The following is a 20,918-nucleotide window of genomic DNA, read 5'->3' as shown; positions in this document are numbered from 1 at the left end:
GGTTTGACTGACAGCAAGCTCTCCACTTTGTCAGGAGAAAAGGACACAGAGTCCACGAACAGTTGCGTGCAACTGAGTAAGGTGGGTACAGAAAGCGATGGATTTGGGACGCAAGATTTTGAAGCAAACACAGTTTAGGCATTCAGCCTTTTCACATGCGGTATCAGCGGTGCAGCCATTTGAGGTAAGGGAGGGGATGGAGGGGGGGGAGCATACACCAGCAACAGATTTGACCAGATGCTATGAGAATTTGGAGGAGGGAGACAGGTTTGAGAGTTCATACTTGAGATTGGAAAGATGATGTGTTTTCTGGCTGTCCTGAGGGTAGACACACATTTGGTCCGAGGTTTATGGAAGGAACTGAGATTGCTTTCAGTTGGACTTGCCTTCCACAAGGCAAAGGCAAGTTGTTTCAGTACAACAGCCTCGCCACAAGTTTCAGTGTACATTGAGCGGGAAGAAGGGTTGGACAACTGAGGATGAGATGGGATAAATCTGTGCATAAGAGAGCACAAATTTCTTTGAAAAAAAAGTTCCCATGATGCGTTGATGTCACAGAGAGTGGAAATAGGAGACCAGTCTAGAAGTTTGATGACCGCTTAAAGTCCTTGCCAGTCGGCCTGAGTGAAATGCCAGACTCATCGGGGCTGAGGTGGTTCTGTAATAACAGCCAGAGAGATGTCCACTTTAACAAACATGTGGTCAGAGGAACCGATTGGAGCGGAGGAAGAACAGCAGATATTTTTCTGGAAATTGGTCAAAATCAAATCTAGAAGAGATAGAGTACCATTGGCTGAGATCTGGGTCGGGAAGTTGACAGATTGTGTCAGTCCCAATGAGTCACAGAAATCCTTTGTTGAAGTTCCTTGTCAGGTGAGAGAGGTACCTACACCCAGCTTACTGGCATGATGACAATGGAAGTCGCCACATTTGAGGAAGAGAGAGTTTGGATGAGTGGATAGACGTTGGTCCATGTTTTTGGTGAGCGAGATGTAACTGGAGTCATCACTGTTTGGTGGACAGTACAACACACATGCAGACAAGCGGTGGGAGTGGAGGGAAGCGGCAGCCCAGAGGTATTCCTGGGTGTGTGGAGGAGTGAGGACAGTGCATGGAGAGTGAGGAATAGAGGTTTTGATAGAGAACAACTCCACCAGGACGAGGTTCAGGTCTGTCATACCGGAGGAGGGAGTAACCAGAGAAAGAAATTAAGGAGTTGGAGATGTCTTGAAGGAGGAAAGTTTCTGTTATGCAGATTATGTCTGGTTTGTCAGTGGCAACCTGTCTGGAGATATCAGTCAGGTTAGAGCGAAGGCCCTGGATGTTTGAGGTCCACACTGTTAAGGAAGAGGGAGGGGAGGAGGCTTTGGGTGCAAGGGAGGGGAGGGGGAGGGTAAGACGTTGGGGAGGCGAGTGGAAGGCAGGGAGAATTGTTGATAGTGTGTAGGTGACTGCAGAAGTGCTCGGGGGGAGGGTCGGATGGGGTAGAGGACAAAGGGATGGGTGGTGATGGGATGAGGCGCAGTGGGGAGTAATAAGAGAGGGGGTAAAGGGAAGTCGGATATTGGAGGAGGTGGAGGAATGAGTTGGGAAAGCGGCAGCTTTGTGGATGTGAGCTGGGGGGGGCAGATTTGAGAAGGGGGAGTGAGGGAGGGGGAGATTTGAAGGGGAGTTGAGAGTAATGTACAAGTGCTTCAGTAGCATTAAACTTCTGGATTTAAAAAAACTAAAAAAAACTCTTTAATATCATTAATTTATTACAATTGAAGTATATACTTAAACACTGTGCGGGGTATCGTGTTTGATGAACTCTAGTTTTATTTTATTTTGTAATGCAGAAAGCTTTCTCAAACTTGACTGGAAAGTATTTCCTCAAAGCAAGTTGCAACAAGAAAAATACGGGAAAATGAACGTGCAATAAATTGTACGCATTACACCATTTGACAGCTGGTATTCCAATTACTTGATTAAACGAATGTTTTCTTTTTTGCAACTTCTTGCAACTTCAGAAATGTGGAATTTACAAAATAATTTGCAATCACCCTCGGCCCCCAATATGCTTTGCCTTTTCAACCCTTGGGATTTCTTCATCATTCAAGCATATTTTAACATCTGTTTAGAATTGATTTCAACTCTTTGGGCCCAAGTGTCTCCATTTGCAAAATATCAGCCTTGTTTCAGATGTGATCCCTGAAACTGGTAGCAAACATTTATTTTAATGCCCAATACTTTATTTGTTTTCATTCCGTGTGGCTATGCTATGCAGTGTAATCGTGGCTTTGCTGGTACAAGCAAAAAGGCCAAGGTTTCCTCGGGGCTGCCTGCAAAGGCTCTCTTCACTGCTGAGTCAATGCATCAAGAAAGTGACACTTCAGGTCAGTCTTTCACAAACACACACCAATGTCAAAGATTGTATTGTCAGGAGCTCTTGAGTAGCTTGACTTAATCATATGTTGTGCAAATAGTTTTGGCAATGAAAGTACCTGGCCAATATTTGTTTACAATTATTTGCTACCCATACTATCTCCTCCATAATGTTTTGAATATGCCTTGCACTGAAGCATGCATTGCATGAACTGAAGAGACTGTCACAGAAATCCACACTAAATTTACAACAGAAGATGGTAGTGACGAGAAAAAAAACAAACAAACGATGAGCGACGTTATTGTGCATTTCATTACCCTGTGCTCACAAGGTGAAAAGCAGGGATCAGCGATCAGTATTGTGTGCTACGTTACATACGTCGTTTATCGTACATATCTGCATTTTGTTAAGAGCAGCGTACATCGAAAACCGTTCAGCGGAGGAAATTGAAACTTTACCACATTACATGACCATGTGATATAGCAGTCACTCTTTTGAGGTCAGGTCAGGTATGGGAGCATGTGCCAGAACAGCGCGTCGCTGCGTCCACTTTCTGCCAGTACTCCAGGGGCCTCCGTCTGGCCTTCCCCCAGGCAGATGCCAGGCTCATCCCCATCTCCTTGAGATGCTGGTCAACCTGCTCCAACCACGAGGAACGTGGTCGGCCCATTGGCCTCCTCCACTCATGAGACTCCCTCGCTGAGAGAATCTGGTGAGCAGGATCAGTGTCAGGAAAACGAGCCACATGTCCATACAGCCGCAACTGACGCTCACGGACCATGCAGGTAACAAATCTCATCCGATTCTCTCTCAGCAACCGCTCGTTAGACACAAAATCTGGCCAGCGATAGCCAAGGATTCTCCGAAGAGACCTGGTACCAAAGGAATTAAGTCTCCATCTCAGATCCTTGGTCAGAGTCCAAGTCTCGCATCCATAGAGCAAGACTGCAAGCACCAAGGAGCTGAAGACTCGGACTTTGTCCTCCCGCACAGGTAGCGGCAGCGCCACACCCCATGATCCAGTGAATCCATGACTCCCCAGACCCGACCCAGACGTCTATTGATCTCTGACTCACAGCCAGCAGAGACATGAATATCACTGCCAAGGTAAGTGAATCTCTCTACGACCTCAACATCCCTACCACAAACACACAGACAGGACAGCAGCATCCAAGATGTCATTGAAAGCCTGGATCTTAGTTTTGACCCAGGAAACCCGTAATCCCAGCAGCTCCGACTCGTCCTTCAGCACCTCGAGGGCCCCCAAAAGGATATCTAAAGTCTCCGCAAAGATGACTGCATCATCTGCGAAATCAAGGTCCGAGATCTTGACATTCCCAAACGATGCACCGCAGCTTGATCTTTCCGACATCCTCCCTAAAATCCAGTCCAAATGTCCATACAAGTGCTGAAAAGTGTGGGGGCCAGTACACACCCTTGACGAACTCCAGTAACAACTGGAAATAAGTCAGAGATGGTACCACCACACTTCACAGCACTCTCAGTACCAGAGTAGAGTTCAGACATCAGATCGATCAGTTTTGGTGGCACCCCACGAAGACCAAGAATCCTGCAGAGGGCATCCCGATTCACTGAATCTAATGCTTTACAGAGATCAACAAAGGCTGCAAGCAGCCCCTGCCGAAACTCTCGTCTGCGTTCAGTGAGGACGCGAAGAGCAAGGATACGGTCAATCGTTGACCTCTTTGGTGTAAAGCCTGACTGCTCTGGACGCTGGTGCTCAAGCAGATGGTGGTGAACCCCATCAAGAATTATCCGAGCAAAGACCTTGCCCGACACTGAGAGCAGCGAAACCCCTCTGTAGTTGTTGCAGTCTTGGCGATCACCCTTCCCTTTCCAGAGAGGGACAACAAGGCCCCTCTTCCAGTCAGTTCGGATTATGCCTGTGTTCCAGGCAGAGCACAAAACTGCATGCAACGGCACGAGTGCAGCATTTCCACCAGCCTTGAGAAGTTCAGCATGGATGCCACAGATCCCTGGAGCTTTACTCCATTTCAACCGGTTCACCGCATCCCGTGTTTCCACAAGCGAAGGTGGACCACAGTTGATTGGAGGGTCAGCAACAGGGATTGTAACACCCTTGATGTCCAACTCGACAGCTGGGGGATCAGCCTGGTACAACCGCTCAAAGTAACCGGCCCAGCGGGCCTTCACTTCAGACTCCTCTGTCAAGAGCCTACCACTCTCTGCTCTAACTGCAGTGCTCCGAGGGATGGGCTTGGATGAACGCAATGCGCGAATTCCCCTGTAAGCGGGACGAGAATCACCTGTCCACAGGTAATGCTCTACCCCCTCACAGATTCCTCGCACATAGGCCTCCTTGTCCACGCTTGGTGCATGTACAGTTTTACGCCTCAGCTCCCTGAACAGCTCAGCTCTGCCATACAGCCTGGCCCTGCGACTCTGGTCAGTGGTATCCAGTGTCCCTTGAGAGACAAAATTCTTCTTTGTCCTGCGTTGAGTTCCAAGACATCCACCGGCAACATTAACTACGGTGGTCTTGAAGGCACTCCACAACTATTCAGGACCCCCCAAAGCACCCAGCCACCCCAAATGTTCACTCAGCCTGTTTGTAAACTCCTCAGCTGCTCTCTCATCCTTGAGCTTGCCAACATCCAGCCTAGGCTGGGATGGTACCATTCTCCAGGATTTAAGGTGCAGCTTTAGAGTTGCTACAACAAGCCCGTGGTCAGTATTGAGGAACTGAGCACTCCGGTAGACCATGCAGTTTTGGATCATCCTCCAGCGACCGTCAACGAGGACATGGTCAATCTTCTTTGCTACACTTCCAGTGTTTGAATACCAAGTCCAGCGATGAGCTTGTGGGTGCTGAAACCATGAACCAGCCACCCTAAGTGCATGATTTCTTGCAAAGTCAAGGATCTTGGTGCTATTCTGGTTCATAGTTCCTGACCCATGGGGACCAACACATGTCTCATAACCATCCCTCGCAGTTCCAGTCGATGCATTCAATTCCCCCAAGACGAGAAGTGTATCTCGTCTCGGGCACTGATCAACCACAGACTCGAGCGTGGCGTAGAATGTGTTCTTCACGGTGAGGTCACTCGCCTCAGTCGGAGCATAGACAGAGACCAGGGAAATGACACCGAAGGAGTGACAAATCCTTAGTCTCATAATACGCTCGTTGACCGGTGTTACCTCAATTATCATTTGGGTCAGCTTATTGGACACAGCTACAGAAACTCCTTGAGTATGGTAACCATCAGAGCGACCAGACCAATAGTAGGTGTAACCACCCACCATTATCTCACCGCAATCCGGTCTCCAAACCTCAGAGAGTGCTGCAATACCGATATCCAAACGCTTGAGCTCAGATGATAACAGAGACAGGTGATCATCCTCTCTTCGGGATAGGACATTTCAGGCACCCACCCGAAGGGACCGCCTCAGGTTAACCCAAGGAGACGCCCTCTGGTGGACGACACCTCAGCACCACTCCAACACACTCTCCCATAATCTGACCTAGAGATGTTACCCCGTGCTTTCCCTCCTTTCATCAAAGATTGGGGGTCCTGATGGCTTTGCCCCAATCCCGTCATCCGGTGAGCTGCCCTGCGAAGGGAAGCTGCACAGGAGGTACTCCCACGGAGTGGGTTTTGAGGTCAACATAGGCCAAAAGGTCAACCAAGACTGGAATTTCTAAAATTGTCAATTTTCATCCAATTGACTTGAGAAATTTGAACAGGATTTTCATAACTGGTCACTCAATTCAACCACCAACTATTTTTGACGTCAACATAGACCGAATTTCTAAAATTGTGTATTTTCATCCCATTGACTTGATATTTGAAGAGGATTTGCACATTTGGTCATTGAATTCAACTGTCAATTATTTTTGAGGTCAACATAGGCTAAATGGGCAATATGGTCCATAATTTCTAAAATTGCCTATTTTCATTTGATTGACTTGAAATTTGAACAGGGTTTTCATATCACCTCACTGAATTCAACCACCAATTATTTTTAAGGACAACATCGGCCAAATTTCTGAAATCCTCAGCTTTCATCCGACTGACTTGAAATTTGAAGAGGATTTGCAAATTTTGTCATTGAATTCAACTACCAATTATTTTTGAGGTCGATATCGGCCAAATTTTTATAATTGTCATTTTTTTATTCAATTAACTTGAACATTGACAAGGATTTGCACATTTGGTCATTGAATTCAACTGCCAATTATTTTTGAGGTCAACATAGGTCATAATTTCTAAAATTGTCTATTTTCTTGTGATTGACTTGAAATTTGAACAGGGTTTTCATACCACCTCACTGAATTCAACCCCCAATTATTTTTTTAAGGACATCGGCCAAATTTCTGAAATCCTCAACTTTCATCCGATTGACTTGAAATTTGAAGAGGATTTGCATATTTTGTGATTGAATTCAACTATCACATATTTTTGAGGTCGATATAGGGAAAATTTCTAAAATTGTCAATTTTTATCCAATTGACTTGAAATTTGAACAGGATTTTCATGAAAATGACCATCTGTCATGTGGTCTGGCAGCCATATTGGACCTAAGGGAAAATCTTTGAAAATATTTGTCGGAGAAACCGCTTCTGTGAAATTTAACTCTTTGAACAACGACCAATGGGAAATGTGGTTTGATAAAGATGACATCATCGGTCACGTGGTCTGGCAGCCATATTGGATCAAAGAAAAGAAAAACAACCTCAAACTAGAACTGCCACTTTATAACTGCTGGCAGTGATGACCGGGTACCCAGTCCGTCCGCCTTTGATACAACATGGGACTTTCTGCAGATGACAGTCGCAAAGTTTCGCATTCATCGGGAAAGTGGTTCCAGAAAAAACATGATTGAAGAGTGATACAAACAGAGGCCTGCTTCGATATGGCATGGGACTGAAGAGCTACGAACTGGGCAGCACAAAGCATTCAATTTCCTTATTACTGGCGAACAGATTGAAATAATTAAATAATTCTGGCTGCCAAACCGTGTGACTGATCAGGTTGAAATTTTAAACTCTTGTTTCGCATGTCGGCTAAATTACAAATGTGAAGTTTCGTGTATATAGGAGCAGCGGTTCCAGAGTAAACATTAATTAATATTTATCCTTCAATCCAAGATGGCGGCCAAACCATGTGACTTGTGACGTCATAATTTTCACCACTTGTGCAAACACGATGGGAGACGATAAGTGCAAATTTTTGCTTCGCAAGGTTAAGCAGTTCCAGAGAAAACATTATTTAATATTTTTCTTAAAACCAACATGGCTTCCAAACCCTGGGCCCGATCCCGTTGAAATTTCAAACCCTCATTCCGCATGACTGTTCCACCATAAAGGTGATGTTTCACATTTATTGATGCAGTAGTTCCAGAGTAAACATTAATTAATATTTTTCCTTCAATCCACTATGGCTGCCAAACGTTGTGTCGTACCTCAAAAGGGGGGGGGGGGGTGAGAACTTTTTATTCGTCATGGAGAGGCGGTCATAGTGGTGGAGTTTTGCCTGGATCTGTTCAGTCGTTTCAGAGAAAAAGACGTTTAAAGATATTATTTTTCAATCCAAGATGGCTGACGAACCATGTGACCTATGACATCACAAATTTATATTCTGCTTCCAACTGTGTATTGGAACACGTTTGTGAAGTTTCGTGTTAATCGGTAAAGGTGCGTTTTTCTATCCAAGATGGCCGCCAAACCATGTGACGTGCGACGTCAGAATTTTTACCACGCGTGCACACATGATGGTAGATGATAATTGCAAACTTTCGATTCGTTAGGTTAAGCGGTTCCAGAGAAAACATTATTTAATATTTTTCTTAAATCCAACATGGCGGCCAAACCGTGTGACATCAATTCGAAATTAACAAACTTATATCGCGTACGTGTCCCGAATATAGTTCTGAAATCTCCCCTTCATCGGACCAGCGCTTCTGGAGAAGAAGATGTTTGAGGGTTTTAGGGTTTTTTCAAGATGGCCGCCAAACCATGTGACCGATCAAGAAAAAATTAACAACCTTGAGAAAGGACCTCATGGGGAATATATGTGTGAAGTTTCGTCTTAATTTGTCTTGCCCTTCTGGAGAAGAAGATTTTAAAAATGTATTCATTTTCAATCCAAGATGGCTGCCGAACCTTGTGACCTATGATATCATAAATTTAAATTCTGCTTTCCATCGTCGAACCGAACAAGTGTGTTAAGTTTCGTGTAAATCGGATAAGGTCTATTTTTCTATCCAAGATGGCCGCCAAACCATGTGACTTCTGAGGTAAAAAATTTTTACCATGTATGCAGACTTGAGGGAGGAAGGCACTTGCAAATTTTCACTTCGATGGCTTATGAAATACCAGAGAAAACATTATTTAATATTTTTCTTAAATCCAACATGGCGGCCAAGCCATGTGACCTATCACTTTGAAATTAACAAACTTGCATCGCATACATGTCACGAATATAGTTCTGAAATCTCGCCTTCATTGGACCAGCTCTTCTGGAGAAGATGTTTGAAGGTTTTAGGGTTTTTTCAAGATGGCTGCCAAACCATGTGACGTATCAACAACAAATTAACAAACTTGAATGAGGACCTCAGGGGGAATGTACCTGTAAAGTTTCACCTTAATCTGTCCAGCCCTTCTGGAGAAGAAGATTAAAAAAAAAAAAAAAAACACTAAAAAACAAGATGGCGGCCGAATTACGTCACTGATGACGTCAAAATATTTTTTTTCTACGATGAATTTATGTGTAGATGATGCTCAAGAAATTTCAAATTTTTGCCATGTGCCGTTCTACTTGACGAATTTTTACTGGGATACCTCTTCACTGATGACGTCACGAAAAATCACACGTATTCCCGAGAGGGAGCTTGTTAAAATGTATCAAGCGAAATTTTTTACCCTGGAAGGTTTCAGAGATACAGAGGTCCAAAGTTTATCTGTTTTTTCAAGATGGTGCCCGTATCACGTGACCTATGACGTCACAATTATCAATTATGTATGCTATCAAAAAAGATACATATTTGGTGAAAATTTTGTGTCGATTGGTCTTACCATTTCTGAGAAAATGGCATTTAAAGCGAAAAAAATTGGAAATTTTGCAAATTTACGGCGGAAGAAAAATAATAATAATGCGTAATAATAAACAGAAGAAAAACAATAGGGTACCCTGTACTCACAGGGTAACCTAACAAGAGTTGGCTTGCACTTGGAATAAAAAGAGAAACACTGAGTGGGAAAGGGGAGAAGTTGTAAATTACCACCATCCTTTGAAACTTTCATTTGAAACTTCTCTCACAGCCTGACATAATTTCTGACACGTCAGAATCCATAACGCCAGAGTCGATGCTTACATGACACGTTTCTGACGCTGTTTTAGAAATCCAGTGTCAGAATAGAAAATCCATCGAGGTCCCACTTCGTCCAACTCCCTGGCAAGTTTTATTCCATGACCATCAGGGGAATACTTTTTCCATCAGGGGAATAGCAAATGTCATTTAAATTCACAAAACGTGTTTCCTTGATGATTGGGTATTTATGATTTATTTAAGTTTTCAATGTGAACCGATGAACTATATGGTTAACAATAGGCCTATCCCATTCTAACTCTTGTGTTTATGCTGTGTGCAGCATACTATTATCTTGTAACCAATTGATAATGCATTGGAAACTTAAATTTATGTGTACACAAGTATCCATTGAAATGCAAAATAAAACCTGCATTTGATGAAATAGTTTTAGAATAAATAAAAAAAAAGTTGACAAAAAGGAGAGTTGAGCGATATGCACAATCACCTTTGAGCTGGCTCGCCTCGGTTCGAATCTCGACCCAGCTGTAAACTCATCCTGGTGTTTCACAGGCAGGGTGATTCATCACGGTGTGTGCCATCCCCCAGAGGGATGTTAAGCTGGACATCCCATCTGCTGGCATTAGTTTGTGTACGTTAAATATCCCACGGTGTCCTTCGTGAAGAGTAGGCGAGCTATCGCCGCCACCCTGAACAAATTCCCTCACAAACCTACAGAGGGCATTGCATCTGTGGCACAACTTCACAACTCAGCCAATGATGTTACCCTGCCACCGTGTGTTGCAAATGAAAAGAAGAAGAACAACAGACCATCATTGAAGAATGAGGGGAGCAAAATGGTAATGTTAGGAAATTAACTTCTTTTGTTTTTATTTTTTTTTGAGGGGAGTAATTACAATTATTGTAATTGAACACATTCTCAAAAGTGCCAAAATGGTGCAAACCTGCACATTCATTAATATCAGGAATAAAGGTAGTCCTTTTTGGATGAAACACCCTTCCATCACAAAAGCAAACATAAACTCAACATGTATACCACATTTCCAACTCTAATTGGGGTGCTTTTTGATTCCACCCCCCCCCCCAGTCTCTTTTATATTAAATATCTTCCAGTCTGAGTTTAAAGTCATCAGACAGGTGTGAGCCTCCATGTTGTTGTTTTTTAATTGTTGTTTTGCTTTTTCAGGATCTCGAAAGCTGAGCAGTCAACTGAATCTGCTGTCAGATTCAAGCTGTGCTGAACTTCATGAACTGCTCTTGGAAGGAAACCTATTGGAGGTCTCCATGGATGAAACCCAGCTAATGTGGGGGCTCTTACAAGCTTCAAGACCCAACTTTGAAGTGTCAATCCAGGTGGGTAATCATGATGGCCATGAACCAAAATGAGTATTGAAAAAAGGGTGTTGACAGGATTTGTTTGACAAAAGGTACAAAGTTTCGGTTGATGGTGTGCATCACAATTTGCCTCCAGATTGTTATTGTGTTGGAAATACGAGTTTGTTGTTTTTTTGGCACTACTGCCTTTTTCTGGGTAGCATTTTAGTATCCATCTGAAGTTGACCTTGAGACCATTAAGAGTGGTCTTAATGGTCTGCCATTGTTTTTGCATTACAAATATACCAGACGAAGAAAATTACTAACTTCCTGTTGATGGTCATTTATGTGCCAGCTAGGTTTTTGCCAACAATCTAATGTCCACATAGTAATTCTTCTGAATTTCCAGAAGCTTGGAGTCCAAACCCTTAATATTGCCAACATTAGTTGGAATTTAACCTTAAATTTCTGGGATTCCAGCCAAATGGCTTTACCACTGGGCTATCATTGTACTGTTGTATCATTTTGAGTATTTTTGAATTCCATTTAATGATCACGTATTTCTCCAGGAAACCACACAGCACGTTAATGGGCTTGAAAACTGCCTTAAACGGAAGCGTGAAATGGGAGATTCTGAGGAGGAAGAAGGTGGGGTTAGTGCCAATGCAACTGCCCAAGGATGTGGAAAACAGCAAGAGAACATCACTCCAGGAGTGTCAAAGCAAGTTCATTATGCTGCAAACACTGAGGATGTTTTGAAGGATGATTGTGGTGAGCAACTGGGCTCTGCCATTGATGATCAAAGGAAGGACACGTTAACAGCCTCTTTCCGTGGAAGCACTTCTGTGCTTCGGGCCTCTGAGAATTCTGGCGCATGATTTTTAGGGTGAGATTATGTCGATGCATTAAAAATTATTTTCTTATTATTGTTGCCTTGTGTCCATAAGCAAATTCCAAACCAGTTCATATATCAAGCTAGAACCAAACGCCACGTTTCCCACTCGTAGAAGCCAGAACCAAGATGGTACAGTAAATTTGGAGGAACATTTTTTTTTTTTGCTTCATTTTTTTTTCTTGCTCAGCCTGTCCTTTCCTGCTTCATTAAGATGTTACAAATCCAGCCTGAACCATTTTAGAACTGGGAGAAAAGACGTGAGATTAATAAACGAATAGTCTTTCGAAAGCGTTATCCTTTGGCTAATACGGGACATTCAAAATGAAGTAATCTTCCCCAGAATGCTCGACGCGCATGCACAGAAATCCCAAGAGACCGTGGTGTTCGCGGCACCCTAAAGTATATTGTGTGCAAGATAAGTATTGTTATCTAAAATAGCTCACAAAGCTTCTAAAATAATCTGAAAATACTTGGAAAAGTACCTCAAGGAAAGAGATGTGCTTCTACACAACAAAAGAGTCAGAGAACTTTGTCAGCTCTCCGAAAGGGCAGGTGCCTGTACTGCAAACTTCCAACGATGTGGGATAGTGCAAGGCCCGAGTGAACAGATGTGTGCTATCCAAACCCCCAACATATCGCCACCAATCAATGGGCTTTGTTCGAACGTTGTTGTGGTGCCTCCTGTGAACATGATAGGCTTGGTGGTTTATTTAATGGATGTCTGCAATTGGAAAGACAATGCTATGCGTCATTACAAAGTAACAGTAAACAACGCTGAGAAAAGACGTCTTTGTGATGTGAAAACGCACTAAGTTTGTGCCGGCTATTATTTACGTGGGAGCGAGATGTACCAGGTAGACTTCCCTGAGGGTGATGCAGTATCTGGTTTGGGTGCTAATGAACATCGATGGGAAGGACATATCTGGGGCTTATGAATGCACAGGGTAAGTTGAAAATGATGATATTTACTATTAATCATGTTTGGAGGAAGGGTGTGGGAGCTGTGAGGGCTTTTATTAAAAAAGTTTGTTTGGTGCTGGGTCCACAAAATATATACACTACATTTTTGCATCTGTTGCCAAAAGGTTTGTGTGTCTTTGTCTGTCTGCCGTTGCTCGCTTGTATTAGCACGCAATGGTTTGAACTTGACACCTCGCATCCGTGGATATTTCTCACATTTCCACGAGTCCGATTTGCATCCAGGAATACAGCAATTATGGTTAACCATTCTGAAATTGCCACTCTAATTTAAATGCTGAAAATTATGTTAAAAAGACTATTTGAATTAAATTTTGCGCTCGCAATGAATGGCAGGGTAAAAGTGCCCGTGCTAGTAGAACCGAATCACTGAAATTGCACACACACAGCACATGCGCAAGAGGCCTCGTTGGTATTCAGTCGTTTCGAAAGCCCGTATTATTCATGAGTAAAAGTTAGGTCCAAGACTAATTACTGCATTGACTTCATTTATTGATCTGTCTTTTGTTTCTGCTCCTTTGTTGATTTTGTTCTGATTTTTTTTTGATGGTACTTTCCCCTCAATGTACATTTGATCAGTTTCACATTTTCCTCCCATGCATGCAGATGTCGAGTTTTGAGGCTTTATGTACTGCCTGCAATGTTTTGAACTCCCAACGCAGCAAATGAAGATGCCTCATTCATGTGCGCTTCCACTCATCTCATGATGGTCTTCAGCTTTGAGCCACATGTTTGTTTATTTTTTTCTTTTGTTATTATTTTTGCTTCAGTTTGAAGGGGTTTTTTTCTTACTAAGGAAGAAAAGGACGAGTACAGTAGTTGAGAATGTTCATTATTTGGTGCTTTAATTTTTTTTTGTCACTTTATGGTATAACTTTACAATAAATTAGTTACACCCCTCCACCCCAACCCCCCTTTCATATTACAATTGATGTGACTTGACACTAAAACATTTTTGACTTTATAAAAAAGGCATTAAAACCTTGTTGCAAGCCCGAAAAGGTTGACAAAGAACAAGGTGAATTGTTTAGCATTGCATAGGAGTGGTAGGAGTGTGAGGGAGAGTTTGGAAATGAAATGAGAAGACGAGTTTAGAATGTTGGAGGGGAAAATAGTGATGTGGTGTTGAACACGAGTTAGCATTTGGTTGGGACGTGGGGTTGGTGGGGGGGGAGGGGGGGTGAAGGCAACCACAACTGTGCAAGTCCCCAAGTCATGGATTTTGTTTCCCGTTGCCTTTTCTTTAATTGTACTGCTTGGTCATAAGAGTGACACAAGTCATATAAAGTCATCGTTGATATAAGAATGAGTCTGGACTATTGACACCCCGCTACTCATGCAGTTTACAAGCAAACCCAGGGAAGGGGCGTCTGGAGTAAGATTTTGAGACCTCAGTTTTTTTGCCCGATGAGAACATCATCTCCAAGAATCTCTCAGTGGAGTTTTGATTTGGACTTCAACACCAATAATTACAACTACTATTACTACAACTACTACTGCTAATACTACTATGATATTTTGCTGTTGTAAGATACAATTTTTGTTCATACTTTAGAGGTTTGTAACACCTGCTTTTTTGAAGATCTTTGCCTAATGAGGAATGCTTTGCTTTTGCATTTCTTGAAATTAGAATTTTCATATGTATTTTAAAATAGATGTCATGTCTTTTTCTAAAATTGGTAGAGCAGCTCGGGGTTAAGGATAACTTTAGGCTATCTTTTGTTTACGGTGACTTGCGCAACAGCCTCTTTGTTATATCTGTTCTCCTTTGTTCTTTGCAAAAGGAGATGTGAAAACTTCCCCACTTTTGCACGCTCGTTTCTGTAAACTATTTTGCTCAGCATTTTTCCTTTTAACTGGTTGTGAATATGAATAGTTCTCTGTATATGCCACTGATTTGGTTTTCCTCCTGGGTTAGCATGAACTTTTTTTTCAAGGCAATGTTGCATACCTTATTTTGTTTTGCCGACCACCCCCCTCCCTGGGTTATTTAATTGTGTTTCTTTTGCAGGGAAAGGGAAGTATGACCTTTTAGCTGTTTTTACTGTACTTTCCCCAGTTTTTATAGCATTAAAGCTGAAATTTAGTGTGCTGATTTAAAAAAAAAAAAAATTTCAGTAAGTAATCTACATCTGGTTCACAATGTCAAATCTAATGCTGTGATCCATGCAATAAATTACTTAACATTTGTGTTCCTTGTTTTTTGTTTTTGAAAACCCGCCAAAAAAACTACTTTAGTAGAGCCCCATTCGACAATGATGCCATTTTCTTGTTTGTTTGAGCCAGTATGTAGATCATTACCTCACCACGTAAGGTGGACGGACATGATGTTTTTACTCTTGTCTGTCTGTGAGCAGGATATCTCAAAAAGTTATCGACAGATTCGGACAAAACTTGGTGGACAGGTTTGGTGTGTGACAAGAACGAATGGATTAGATTTTGGTGAAGATCCGGTTCCTAAAATATTTTCAGTGATTCTTCACCATTGAGAGGTATAGCCTGGTATTGGCTTAGCGGTTAGGGTGGTGGCTTGGGATCTTAGAGTCCTGAGTTTGAACCCCGTCAGCCACTGAATTAACGCCAGGGGGTTGACTCAGCCTGTCATCCTTCTGAGGTCGGCGAAATGAGCACCAGTAGACTGGTAATAGGGGCACTGCATCAGCGGCATAGCCACGCCCCTAACCAATGATGCAACCAACAGCCAAAAAGGCAGCACACGATGGAAACCATTGAGAAATAACACCAAAAATGTTATATAGCATGGTATTTCAAAAAGTTGTGGAGGGGTTATGACAAAACCTGGTGGATGATTTGGGAAGGTGATAAGAACAAGCCAATTTGATTTTGGTTAAAGTCCAGATGCAGATCCGGCCTATCAGTGGGATACAAAACGTAAACTTCAGTTTTTTTGTGGAGGGATACGCTCTACCACGTGCCACTCTATTTTGAAATCTAAATCGTACAGTAAAAGGAGCCGTGTTTGTCTCTCTGTGTTTGGATGATGTGTCATAACTTGATAACAAATTAACGGATTTCAATGAATCCAACGACAGTGGATTCAGGGAACTCCCTGGAAGGCTTGTGATGCAAGAAAAAAAACACAAGGGGGGAAAAAATAAAGTAGGTTTTTGTGCATGGGTAAGTGGGCACACTTGTCAAAACTGCAAATGCTAACTTGCGACGCTGGTTATCCCCGCACGGGGGACGGGATCTCCCAGGAATCCCTTTTTTATTAACTTGAGAATGGATTTCAATGAAACCACTCTCAGGAAGTAAACACAACCAACCTCTTATCCCTCTCCCTACAAAGATATTTTCTCCACAACGTTGCTTCCCAATCTCCACAAATCGAAACCATACTAATTTATATGAAAACAAAAACTCGCTCCTCCTCCTTCACAAATGATAATGGTGAGTCTGGTTCAATCCCATTTCTCATATTGAATCGATTCAGAAAATGCTTGCAATAGTCGATACTTTTTTTTTAACTTCAACATTTCCATTTTACTCATACAACAGTAATATTGTTACGAATTTGGAAGCCTTGTATTGTGCACACAGACATTCAGGTCCCCATAGCCCAGTTATTTCGATAAGTAAATGTGGACAGAAAGCTCCCTTTCCCTTGTTTAATGGGTAATTAAATGTTCATGCGCTGTGAAGTTATTTTGATAGTTAGGATTTTTTAACTACAACAACACACCTTCACCTCGCTTCCTCCCACCATCCTACACCTACGCCATTGTCTATGTGCGTGTCAGCACGTACGTGGGCGGAGTTCACGAGGACCTGACGTCGCTCTCGCCCAATCAGGAAGTTGCGAGCGAGTTCCCCGATGGTCGATGAATGAGCGCAGACCACGCACAAGCGAACCACGCCCGAGAAGACTACGAAGGATCAGGGAACAAATAATCTGCGCTCCATCTTCTCGATCGCGTGTTCTGGCACTCTGCTCGTCCCGTTGCTAGCGCCGGTCGGATCTCTCTCGGCGCTGGTGCTTCTCTGCCCTCGTCTCATCGCTGGCTCTGGGCTCGTCGCAGCGATCCCTCACCTCGTCTCGCCGCCGCTGGATTCTTTGCCCTGGTCTGTTCTTTGCCGAGTGGTGCTCCAGGAAGGTGCGGACGTCGAGCCGCGCGAACGTGGCCAGGTAGCCAGCCACATTCTCATCCCTCAGCTCGACTTCCCTCCAAGCTGAAGGGATAATAAAGACCATTTTGGGTCCGTTTCTTTTGGGTGTGTGTCTGTCTGTGGGCCTGTCTTTAAGTAGAAATTGGGTAAGTGCTTTTGCTTGTACATTGCATTTCATTTCTTATAATCGGATAACTCTGCTCCTTGCGTGCTCCCCCCTGCCCACCATTATAAATAAATCCCCTGTTAAATGTTTCAGCTCGTTTCTGTGTTTCTTTAATTGGCTAAAGGCCCAGTCACACCTTGACGTTTTAGCCAGCTTATGCGGATTTTTGAAAAAATTGTCTAAAACGCTGGCACACGACGAATACGTTATGGGTAAGTTTTGGAAACATTGAGAGCACGCTGAAAAACACTGCCATTTGTCGTAGTACGCTGGCTTTCATCGTTGTACTTTGCGGTTGTCCTCAAATTTTAGCATGCTTGAAATTTTACGACTTATGCCAGCATATGACTCACAAGTTCCGCTATGCTGGCCATAAGTTGTAGGCACGTTATGCGATCGTTGACACACATCGACACACGTTACTTGTAAGTTAATCATAAGTCGAAACACGTCGAGGTAATGTTTAGCGTACCCGAAACTTATTTCTAACCTATGAGTAACGTGTTGTAGGCACGTTATGCGATCGTTGACACACGTCGACACACGTTACTTGTAAGGTACTCATAAGTCGAAACGCGTCAAGGTAATGGTTAGCGCCAGTGTTCCAGACTCCCTGGTTTGTTTTTTTGTTTTCTTCGGTATGACGGTGATGTTGACACTTCAATTTCTAGTGCGGTTATGATTTAAATCGTTGAGCGGCAGCCTATTAATTTTATTATATTATAACCACACTAGAAATTGAAGTATCAACATCACCATCATACCGAAGAAAAAAACAAAAAAACAGGGAGTCTGGAACACTGACGCTAACCATTACCTCGACGTGTTTCGACTTATTAGTAACTTACAATTAACTTTTGTCGACGTGTGCCAACGATCGCATATCGGGCGTACAACTTATTCCCATCGCATGTGGAACGTGTGAGGCATACGGCAAGTGCGTCGTAAAATGTTTAACACGTTTAAAATTTCAAGACGTACTCCACTTACTACGACGTATGATAGCCTACTTTAGCGTTCTATTCACGTATACCAAACTTACCCATACCGTATTCGACGTGCGCCAGCGTTTTAGACCCATTTTTCAGAGGTCGGCATACGCTGGCAAGATCGCCAAGGTGTGACTGCGATGTTGACACTTCCATTTCTCCGGGGTTATGATTTGAATCATTGTATGGCAGCCTTTTCATAGGCTACGCCACGTGATCGTCGGCGATACGTGCAGCGCGCTATGCATAAGTTAGACTATCGTTGGGGATAGGTTGTGAACGCCGACAACAGGCTAAGCATTCGTTACTATAAGTTATCAATAAGACAACGAAACGTTCTTTGTCCGTTACTTATATGTTATGCATACGACCAACTCGTTATGAATACGTCCGAATCTTTAAAAAAAAACATCAAAAGTTCAGCGTAAGCCAGCGTTTTACATACATTTTGATACGTTGCCATTGCTGGCTAAAGCGTCAAGGTGTGACTGGGCCTTTAGCACGGTGCATGTTGGGAAATTTGGAAAGCGGCAAATTGTACATTTGGACCAACGGGACCTCAGTAGCCATCCGCTCGGGTTACGCACGGGTCGAGCACGCATTTGGCTCATCCCGTATGAGTACTGTCGAGGGTGTGAATTCTCGGTAGCTCGCCACGTAGGCCTCTAGTTATTTTGAAGTTTGGCAGATAACCCTGCTCCACATGGTTGATTTATTGATGATTCACGGTCCTGTAAGGGACCCGTACCTTTCAGAGTTTTCCAGAAGGTACAATCAAGATTCTGGGTGTTCGGTAGAGTCGATCCGACTGTTCCACCTAGCGGTCGTGCTCGCAACCGATGCCCGGCTCCACAACAATATATCGCCCTGTCAAACAGCACTTTTAAAGCAGGGTTTCTAAACCTTTTTAGTATTGTTTCCCCCTTTGAAATTGGCAAATAATGATATTTCCCCCCACCACATTATCAACACTAAATTAATTTTTTTAAAAGTTAAATTTCTTTAAAAAATTATTCCAATAAATATTTTCATTAAAATATTGATACACAATTTATTGCGTAATATTAACAGTCTTATATAATTTAAAATTTGCATTCTTAAAATCAGCAAACGTTCTTCATTATTCAAATAATTCGTATTAAGGGAAATGTTTTTTGCAGAGCATCATTTAAAAATGCCAATAGACGGCAAAACTATTGATGTCTTCGGTCGTTAAATGCAGCAGGATAATTGATGAGCATGCACTAAGCACGTTTACTTCAGTGAGATGGCTGGAACTGTTTCTTGCTCACCGGTGCATCAATGTCAGGAGCAGTGTTAGAGAGTGCGCAACGGATGTCACACTCCACTTCAAGCTGATTTCATGCTTTAGATTTTATGGTCATTAAAGATGAAAACCCTGACTCTCAAAGATGGGATGAAGAAAACAAAGGAAGGATTTTCAGCGCATTGGTACTCAGTTGTGGGTAGGGTTCGCGTACATTAACCCAGAAGTTCTCGAGGTCTTTAACACGAAGCCCATCCTTTGCAGAGGAGTCATGTGTGAGCTCCAAAAATTATTCTTGCATTCTTTCGGGGACATCATCCAGCTGGCATATGAATGGGTTCTTTGCCAACCTCTTTGAAATATCGGCAGTATCGATAGCGGGGAAACAGTATCGATAACTCATCCTCCAGGTGTTTAAGGTGATTGACGATTTCTTTCTTCAATGGGTCCCTGATTTCGTCCTCACCATATATATCACTGAGAAGATGAAAATGCGAGAATTTTTGTTCCGCAAATTTTTCATCGCTTGGGAAGCGTATTCGGATGACGTATTCAATGCAATAAATAGTTTGAAAATTGTTCAACCTAAAAAATAATTTCCCCCAGGTTAAGAATTACTGTTTTAAAGCATCACAAAGCAGGTCACTCGACTTGCAACACAGGTGAGGAAAGGATACGAACAATAAAGTAGCTGATATTTCAATAATTTATTTGCAAGATTTTTAAAGGGTGAAAGTTAATTTTTATTTATTTTCTCTTAAAACTTGTCGGTCAAAACACGATACCATCTATTTATTATGAAAACAAAAATGGCAGAATTTCCCTCTTCCCCTCTGCACTGTGTTCTCCATACATGAGGGGTGGTGGACTGATGTGACGGTGCTTCATGGAATGGAGCAAGTAAATGTCCTCAAAAATTCCTCTCACATGCACCCATGCAAAAATCGATATTATAAAAGGGGCCATGTCTGTCTATCTGTTTCTGTTTGTCGTGCTATAAGTTGAGAACAGATTAATGGATTTTACCAAGGACGGTGGATTCAGGGAACTCCCAGGAAGGTTTGTGATGCAAAAAAAAAAAACAAAGGAAGGAAGGCTCATGTGTGGGTACATGGGGCAAACATGGCAGAACTGTAAACACCAACTTCAAATGCTGGTTATCCCCGCATGGAGGGCAGGATCTCCCAAGAATCCTTTTTTTTGTTCTTGCCCCATCGATTAACCATCACAACAAAGATTGGTATTCCTTTCAGCGAAATGACGGGTCTTATATGCTGGTGTTCTATACAAATAGAACATTCCCAATAGTTCAAGAAAAATCATCACTTATCAAGGGATTTTAATAAAGGTATTCATAATATTGCATAATATTATTATTGCAACATAACATTGCATACATATTGTTACGAATTTGGGAATTCGATTGCACACAACATTCAGGCTCCTTTAGTCAGCTATGTCGATAAGTGCTTGTTCCCTAGAGAGCTCACCTTTCATTGTTTAAA

At 42.6% G+C, this 20,918-nt stretch overlaps 1 protein-coding gene across 5 annotated transcripts in view; it reads left to right on the top strand.

Annotated features, from left to right (window-relative positions):
• Positions 1–15,055, top strand: part of LOC147032549 (lysine-specific demethylase 5C-like) — a 107,630-nt gene extending 92,575 nt beyond the window's left edge. For all 5 annotated transcript variants that reach the window (XM_085870291.1, XM_085870290.1, XM_085870289.1 and 2 more), the window contains 4 exons: positions 2,267–2,375; positions 10,863–11,029; positions 11,560–11,876; positions 13,470–15,055. In XM_085870291.1, the coding sequence (XP_085726417.1) occupies positions 2,267–2,375; positions 10,863–11,029; positions 11,560–11,868 (585 nt within the window). In that variant the 3' untranslated portion in view covers positions 11,869–11,876; positions 13,470–15,055. The remainder of the gene's footprint in view (positions 1–2,266; positions 2,376–10,862; positions 11,030–11,559; positions 11,877–13,469) is intronic.
• The last annotated feature ends 5,863 nt before the right edge of the window (positions 15,056–20,918 follow it).

The sequence above is a fragment of the Eptatretus burgeri genome, chromosome 2, assembly GCF_056783735.1.
Source record: "Eptatretus burgeri isolate ZD-2024b chromosome 2, Ebu_testis_v1, whole genome shotgun sequence".
Lineage (NCBI taxonomy): Eukaryota > Metazoa > Chordata > Myxini > Myxiniformes > Myxinidae > Eptatretus > Eptatretus burgeri.
This window is presented reverse-complemented; position numbering and strand designations above follow the sequence as displayed.